The 8,779-nt window shown below is 46.1% G+C and overlaps 1 protein-coding gene across 1 annotated transcript; it reads left to right on the top strand.

The window, feature by feature from the left end:
- The first annotated feature begins 6,427 nt into the window (after nt 1–6,427).
- Nucleotides 6,428–7,448, top strand: LOC123429881. The gene has a single exon (XM_045113856.1). The coding sequence runs from the start codon at nt 6,619–6,621 to the stop codon at nt 7,270–7,272; it is 654 nt and encodes a 217-aa protein (XP_044969791.1). The 5' UTR covers nt 6,428–6,618; the 3' UTR covers nt 7,273–7,448.
- Nucleotides 7,449–8,779: the final 1,331 nt, after the last annotated feature.

Below are 8,779 nucleotides of genomic sequence, written 5' to 3'. Positions count from 1 at the left end.
ATTCTCCGGTGCTGGAGATGATGCTGCTTCGCACTTGAGTAATTTTGTTGAGCTTTGTGATATGGAAAAAAAGAAGTAGATGGTGATATTGTTAAACTTAAGCTTTTTTCCTTTCTCCTTGAGAAGAGGAGGAGCTAAAGATTGACAACCTCTCTGTACTCGTTGGGAGCAAAGTTATTTGTTGTGTGTGCAGGTCCACGTCTTCTGCTAGCACCATAGCAGCGTACACCTACTTGTTGATCGTCGGAGTCCTCCTAGTTCGATAATACTTACAGTCTCAGTGTAAGGGAAACTTGTTGCTGACTATATCTCCACCTTCCACTTGGGGTTACCAACGAGGGGCGAGAATTATATTCATCAACTCATCATCAACTACTCACACATCATGGTGAGGGCAGCAAGGTTGATGAAGAGGCCCTCCGTGATTGATCTCCCCTCCGGCAGATCGCCGGAACGGAGGTTTAGATGGCCTCCCGTCAGAACAGAGACTTGCGACGGCTGAAAAAGTGTTTCGGGAGGCATCCAGGGGCACAAGCCATCAGGGAGCGCCGCGCCCTGTTGGCTTGTGCTTCCCTCGTGCGACCTCTTGTCCACATATGGTCTTCATATAGTCCAGAAAAAATCATATTAAAGTTTCGTGGCATTTGGACTTCGTTTGGTAGGGTAAACCTGCAAAGCAAAAAACACGCGGAAAACAGGATCTGGCACTGGGCACTGGGTCAATAGGTTAGTGCTCAAAAATATTATAAATTGGTATATAAATGTCCCAAAAGTATTCTAGAATGATAATATATTAGCATGGAACAATCAAAAATTATAGATACGTTGGAGACGTATCACCGAATGGCCTCGAACTCGCGCTGGGTAGCCTCCAGCGCCTCCGCCTCGCGGAGCAGCTGTAGGCGGTGTCGTCGAGCTCTTGGGTGGCGACCAAGGGGTCGTCCACCGCAGGGACGGGGGCGCGGAGTGTGTCCACTGCCGCGCGAAGCGGGGTCCAGTATCCGGACAAGTCGCCTAGCGAGGTGGCAATGAGCACCTCCACGCGGTCGCATAGATCATCGATGTTGCGGGAGAGGTCATTGTCACTGGAAGGCGGCAGCTTGTCGCAGCTAAGCACCTCGGCGGCGTAGCTGTCGGTGACGACCGCAACATAAATGTGATGCAAGCCGAAGGAGAAGATGGAGCCGTCAACGGGGAAGTCTGCATCCTCGAGACGACGGGCGTTTCGTTGACGCAATCGAGCGCGCCGTAGCGCACGACCAAGCCGTGTGCCACGTGCTCACTAGAAGGGGTCGCTACCGACGGGTCAGATGTCAGGGGTGGCTTAGTTTGTGGTTAGGGGCCGATGGGCGCTGGCGGCGTCTGGGAACGTGTGTAGGCGCAACACACATGACGCCGATCAACCCAGGTTCAGGGCCCTCTGGTGAGGTCAAACCCCTAGTCCTGCCCGTATGACTATCCGAGAATCACAGTACAAAGGGTGCTCCTTGAGTTGTTTGTGAGAAGGGAGACGGAGCTCTAGCTGTCGGTCTCACTGTCTCAGTGGTATGTCGTGTTTCTCTAGTGTCTCTGTGTGTTTATCTCTATCTACCTGCGTCTGAGTCGTGCGTCTCTCTAGGGGCTGAGGCGAGGCTTTATAGTGCAGCCTCTCCGGCTAGTGCGAGGCCCGCCGACAGTCGGGTCTTGTCTGGCGTGGGCCCCGCTGGCCGTGTGCGTCAGTGGCCACTGCGCCGGCTCGTCAGGGAGCAGGTAGGGGGAACGTGGCTACAGTGTGATGAACGTCGGCTCGTCTGGTTGGATAGTACTCATAGTAGGAGTAACATAATGGATACCAAAGCAAAATAAGTCTATAGCCCAATAAATGAAAGACTCAATGTTACTATCTCTATGTTACTATCCATTATGCATGCACTAACTTAGACTAGTAACATATGTATATTACTCGCTCTGTCCCAAAATAAGTGACCCAAATTTTGTACTAAGTTAGTACAAATTTTGTACTAAAGCAGCGACACTTATTTTGAGACGGAGGAAGTACTATTTTATGTTACTTTCCATTGTGAGTAGTCTAAAAGGATGGTTGGATCCAAGGAACTTATTTTAGTCTCACTAAAAATAGTCTCTTTAAGAGACTAAATTACCAAGCACCCCTGACTAAAGAGAGGTTAAAACTAGTCTTGAAACTAATTTTTTTAGTCAAGGGTACCCCTACTAAAATGTGTATTAGTCCTCTCTCGTCTCATTTAACCCCTCTCCTTTAATAGAGGCGAGTTTTGAATTGAAGGATTTGAAAAATAATAAATGTTCATTAACTTGATTTTAGTCTCTTTAGTATTTGGATCCAAGCATCGACGAGTCTAACAAGTTTTAGTCCCATTACTTTTAGTTATCAGACTAAAACGTATCAAGCATCCTCTAATACTCTTTTTATTGTGAGTAGTCTAATACTCACATGTCTCCTCGCATTGAAGGGTTCAGCTTCAGCAACATTGCTCCGTGCTCCCGAACATTGAAAACGTCATTCTCATGCAAACTGAATAGTACATTTGGAGCATTGTTTTCTTTTTAAACGTTATTTTAGAACCCTATTACATGCAGGAAGGACACTCCCCTGGTGGACACGTCGCATCACGAAAGGAGTCCACTAGCCCCGGCCGCCTCTCCCAGAATCCCATCGGCCATGTATTATTAACAAAAATCCTTTGTGGCTTTCGCTAGCTTTCCTATCCAACCAGACAAAGGCATGCATGTCACTGATTAATTAACATGAGGTTTAGGTCTTTCTCCAAAAGCGGTCGACTTTAGAAGAAGGCTGCAAAAGGCCAAGGAAACTTAGTACGGGGGGCATCAATAATTGTACGTAGTACCCTCCCTCCCTCCTCCATCATGATTTGCTGCGCAGCTACAGGAAACGAAGTGATCATTACATGAAAACGAGTTATATAATTGGCTGCACTTGTCTTATACCCACTCCGTTTTTATTTACTTCTCATATTAGATTTATTTAAAATCAAATCTTAAATACTTTTCACAAGTTTGTTTTTCCTCCGTTTCTAGATATAAGTCTTTAAGATGTTCCACTAAAGAACTACAAATGAATGTATATAACCATATTTTAAAATATAGATTCATTTATTTTGCTCCGTATGTAACCCTCTAATAAATCTATAAAAAAGACGTATATTTAGAAACGAAGGGAGTAGAAAAATATATTTTTAAAATATACATCACCAATTCTATATCATTAGATTCATCATTGAATATATTTTTACATCCTATAAATTTGTTACTGTGAATGTTTATATTATTTTCTACAAAGTTGATTAAATTTTATAAAATTTGACTTCAGTCATATCTAATATGCGAAGTAAATAAAAACGAAGGGAATACTTTGTGAAGAATGGAAATTTCCAGAGGCCAATGCATTTTTTGTACAGCTAGTAACTATAGCAAACTATACTTAGAAGAGTAAACAATCTTTTTTCTTCTTCTTTAAATGAACTTTCACTACTGTGAGATACTCCATACTCGGGATGGGGGACTAGTTTTTTGTACAATAAGACTATTATCTCAATACACAATAATACTCACATCTGACTATTTTATTAGCCAAAACGTGCATTGCACGTGCATGTTACTAGTAAGATGAAGGAGAAGACGACAGCAAGCTGCTAGATTTCGGCTGTAGGGGCAAAATACCCACCGCCATAAACAAGGTGATTGAGATGGAAGAAACAACGATTGAGTGGAAAGAAGATGGAAGAAAAAGAAGCATTCAGGAATTGGGGACATGCGAAGAACACGTAGATGTGAAATGGTAGTGACACGCGATAGAAAAGGGACGCATATGGGATGATTGATCCAGTGATTGGGCCCTCATTTAACCGATGTATTCATCGAAAATGTTAAATAATCTTCAGAAAAACTTAGCTAAAAGCAAAATTGCCACAAAAAACCTAGGTAGAACCGTAGAAGAGTGATGTAACAACATTGCTTTATCTTGTTTTAACATGAACTCTGTAGAAGGACAACATGTACAGTGCAGAGGTATATATACTCTCAGGATGGTTCTGCCACCAGTAGATTTATAAATATTTCCCTTGCCATCAGTCGAGCCTCTTGTCAATCTTGTCTACTCCCTATTCTTAATTCTATTTTCATCAGTAGCTAACTCGAGGATATTTTGAAAGCAAAGCTCCACTCTGGCAGGCAGGAAAATATCTCTTCATCAAATCAAAGCAGCTGTCCTGCGGCCGGTTTGGATTTCTGTACGGCGCGGCTGCTGTTGGCTCTGGTGCTCGTCGTCCCAAGGTTCCGATGGTTGAGTCCGTTCAGCCCATGAGTCGTCAGATCTACGTCCCTGTTCGTTTGGACCTGCCCAACCAGCATCTCGCATCTCGGTGTTAGGGTGGCTCATGCTCGATGATATGATGGCAGCTTGTTTTGGGGGTACGGCTATGCGTGGAGCTCAGCATGCGGCTGGTGGCGGTGGTTTGATCACGCGGCTGTTGATGGGGCCAGCTGGTTTGGTATGTGGAGTGGAGGACGATGCAAGGTGAAAGTTTGTCTTTGACCTTGGTCGGAGCCGGCAGCAACGACGTTTGCGGGCGTCGTTGCCTTCTTGAAGGCAATGATGTGGTGATTTACTCCTCTCCTTTACCATTTCATGCTCCGAGGAAAACCTTAGATCCGTGCTCTGTCAGATTAGATAATGGTGACACATTGTGTCGTTCCCCTCTTATGGACATCATTTTTGGAGCAGGGACTAGACGGAGGGACCAGCGGTGGTGTGATGGAGGTGGTGCGACTAGCTTGGAGTCAACTGTGGTTGTTCGGTGGTGTTCACTGGGGCTCGGCAGTGGTGCCTTTGGCACCGTAGTGCGGCCATATCTTTCCCCCTCGTGAGCTCGACCATCCCTTGGTGTGGTTACGATTCTTCCTTTTAAAGCCGGGTTAGCGAGATGTGCTCCTCTGCGGACCACTTTGTTCCCGTACGTCACCTCTCTCCTTGCGGGTGTTGTTGGATGGCGACCAGACGAGCAACGTTCAAGGCTCTCCTTGCTTAGTTAGATGAAGATGAAAATTGAGCTCCCTTTGTGTTGGTTGTGCTGGTTGTGTTTTCTTCATGTCTTTCTCTTCGGTTGCCTTTTAGGTCACATTCGTACTTTCTCAAGAAGCTACCATGGTTGCCATTGTGCTGCGGCGAGCTTCGGGCTCTTGGTGTGGTCTTGGTTCACCTTTGCCCAATGACGAAGCAATGATGCCTCCCCAACCTGCTAATCATATCGATCGCCCCGTGACGAATATCCCAGTCAATGTTCGTGTTTAGTTTGGCATCCGTTGGTTATGGTTTATCCTCTGTTGTGTCGTGGGGCTCGATACACACGTCGGTGTGGTGCGTTAGGTTGTTTGCAGAGTTTTGATATTGTGATCTTTCGACAATATCCCACATCTACTTGTGTCTCCCGTGATGACGGTCTTTCTGCATGCAGTTAGGTCATGCCTTTTCCTAGGTGGTAATTTTTTTTTCATATTTTTGTTACATGTACGATTTCGATCCAGTGACGAAGCCAGCAATCTGGCAAGGATTGGGTGCTGCCACACCTAACAAATGCCATGTATACTAGGTTTATGCATTACTTAATTGAAGATTTAAGCCAAGCTAAGTACCTCTGCCACACCAATAAAAAGTTTATGCATCCGCTACTGTTTCGACCCGGTTTCCTTCATAAATGGGGTCAGCTTGTTTAGGTTTTCAATCCGGTTTCCTTTATAATTTAGATCAGCCAAATCTTAAGAGATGGCCCTTGGCTTTGGCAGCTTTTTAACAATATATTCAGGTGGGGATCTTCTTCCCCCTTGTGATCGTTCGAATAAAAATCAAAGCAGCTCACGAGATCATTGTTTAGCATCACCCAAACAATAAACTCCATCCTGAATACAATACAACACACAGTCCCCCTCAAACACAACACGAAGATCCTTGCTCATGTACGCGGCCTAATGATTCGCAAACAAAATCACGGGAACAAATCATGTAGTAGTACACACCACACAACCTCAGTCACTGAAACTAATTAATTATTGATCAAGAAATCGCAACGTGCTAAACGCAGAACCGAGTAGCGAGCACGTAGGCCGAACCGGTAGGGCCCCCGCTGGGATCCGATTCCAGCCCGGCCGGGACCAGCAGAGCCCGTCCCGGTCAACCAACCCCGGCAACGCGCCCGGCCCAAACAAAAGCCTCGCCCCACACGGGGAGCCGCGACCGACGCGTCCAAAGTAGAGCGGCCCCAAACTGAACCCCGCGGACGCGAACCGCCTCCCCGCGCACGCATCTCGCGTCGCCTTCCCCCCTTCGCCTTCGCCTTCCGTCCGTTTCCCACTCGCACTACACCAACCAACCAACCACGAGCGCCTGCGCCCGCGCCTGCGCCCGTGCCCCCACACACACTAGCACCAGTAGCACTCACGCAGCCGTATAAGTAGCACGCTCGGAGACGAGGCGAGACGGACACGGAGCATCAGAACCGACACCCGACGCGACAAGCCAGGCGACACCCGAGCGGCACCCTCCTGCGCCGCTCCACATATCCATCCATCCATCCGTACCATACCATGAAGTTCGCGTGCTTCGGTGGGGCCGCGGCCGTCGCCGACGAGGCGGTGGCTGCGAGGACTCACCACCGGACTCCACGCCGCCGGTGTCGGTTCTTCCTCGGCAGCAAGGCCGAGAAGTCGAAGTCGCAGTCGCCGTCGACGGTGACGAAGAGGATCGCGTCGCCGGGCAGCCGGGAAGCGGACTTGGGTTTATACGACATGATCGCTGCCAGCGCGGGCAAGTCGTCGTCTGTGCCGTCCTCGTCGGCGCTCAGCACCCCGGCGTCCCTGGACTCGGCCTACGCGTCGTCCTCACCCTCCTGCTCCTCCTCCCGGTCGTCCTCCTCTTCCTCGTCGTGCTTGGATGTGACGACCACGCCGGCGAGGAAGCAGACGGAGGAGAGAAGGTCGCCCGCGGTCGGCGTGGCGGCGGTGCTGGTGTGCCTCTTGATGATGATGTTCTGCGGCCGGCTTGGGGCCACGCTGCTTACAACGGCGGTGCTCTGCTTTTTCCCGCGAACATGGCCGCCTGCCAGGGCCAAGAAGGCGGCCGAGAGCCCTCTGTTGGAGCCGTCATCGCCGGAGAACGGCGCGGCGTCGAGGAGACAAGTGGGGACGACGAAGACGAAGGCGGTTATGGATGGGTTCCTTGTGAGGAACCGCAAGAAGTGATCCATCTTCCAACTTCTCCTTAGTTTTTTCTTTTACCACTTTTTTGTCCGAGAGTCTATGTAATTATAAGATTCGGATTAAAACTTACACTAACAAATGCTTGCAGAATGATATCCTATTGTTTTAGCAAATACTTCGTCAAAAATAAAATACTAGTCTCAAATGTGAGTTCATAATGTATGGCATGGTGGATATGGGGAAAGAGGAAAGTGCCGGTCACACGTACTGTTCTCGCAGAAAACCATCTATTGCGGGCGGCAACTGATTCCATCATGCAGCCTGCATGCGTAGCTAGTGGAAACCAAAGCTTTGCCATGGTGCGAGTAGTTTTGTACTCGCGGACGAGTAACTTTTAGATATCTTGCAAGTAGTTTTGTAGTTTTGTAGCTTTGCCATGGTGCGAGTAGTTTTGTACTCGCGGATGGGTCATGGTTTTTTTTTTGGCTTGTACTCCGTCCGTCTCGGTTTACAAGGAATACCTGTAATTTTAGATTATTGATTTGACTAACTAAATAAGCATTGTATGTCATAATAATTTTATTATTAGATTTTTAAGCGGTGTAGTTTCCAAACATATATTTTTCATCACATATAATACATATTTAACAAGTTAAATGTCAACTTAAAACTACGTGCACTGAGAAGGAGGGAGTAGTCTTCTTCTTTTGAGCAGGGCTTCTAGTCTTTGTGCTTCTCTTTTTCGTGCATTGCCAATTATGAAGTGTAAAGTTTAACATTTGGGTAAAGTAGAAATTTCAGATCTCATCAAAATATCTGAAATTTCAATTCTTTTGGCCATTTGAATATTGTTGAGATTATTAAAAGATCTAGATCGATTATAAAAGTCTATAAGAAGTACTTCCTCTGTAAACTGATATAAAAACATTTAAATTACACTTTAGTAATCTAAACGCTTTTATATTAATTTACAGAGGGAGTAGATAATAAGAATCATACTGAATTGACATGTGGATTGACTTAGTGAAAAGTCATATTGGAAGAGGATGTACACCCGATGGTTTATATTTTTCCGGCATGTTCCAATTGCTGGAGGAGAGTTTTTCCGCAAATAAAACCATATGTGCGTATTATTTATATGTATATAAAGAAAAGTACCTTACCCACCAGACATATATTCTTTCAGTGCATATACACCTATGACTTTGAAACTGGCAATTCTATCACTTAACTCTTACAGTTTGGTGTTGTTGCTTCAGGAATTACTATTATCTAGTCGACCAAATACATGGTATTAAATGTTATGGGAAAGTTATGTGCCAACTTGGACACAAGTTGAGAAACAAATGCCTCATATTGTTAGATCGGAAATAAGGATTTTGTTTAGTCCACATATGCATGTTCCTTATGTTTTAATAGTAGCAAATATATCCCTTTAGACCATTCTAAGGCCTCCTTTAGTTCATAGGATAGGATTATCATTGGAAGAGGAAACTTGTAGAAAATGAGATGACATGCACCTCAAATCCTATGAGTAGGATTAGGAAAA

Source organism: Hordeum vulgare, chromosome 2H (genome assembly GCF_904849725.1).
Source record: "Hordeum vulgare subsp. vulgare chromosome 2H, MorexV3_pseudomolecules_assembly, whole genome shotgun sequence".
NCBI lineage: Eukaryota > Viridiplantae > Streptophyta > Magnoliopsida > Poales > Poaceae > Hordeum > Hordeum vulgare.
Note: the sequence above shows the minus strand (reverse complement) of the source record. Positions and strands in the feature narration are given on the sequence as shown.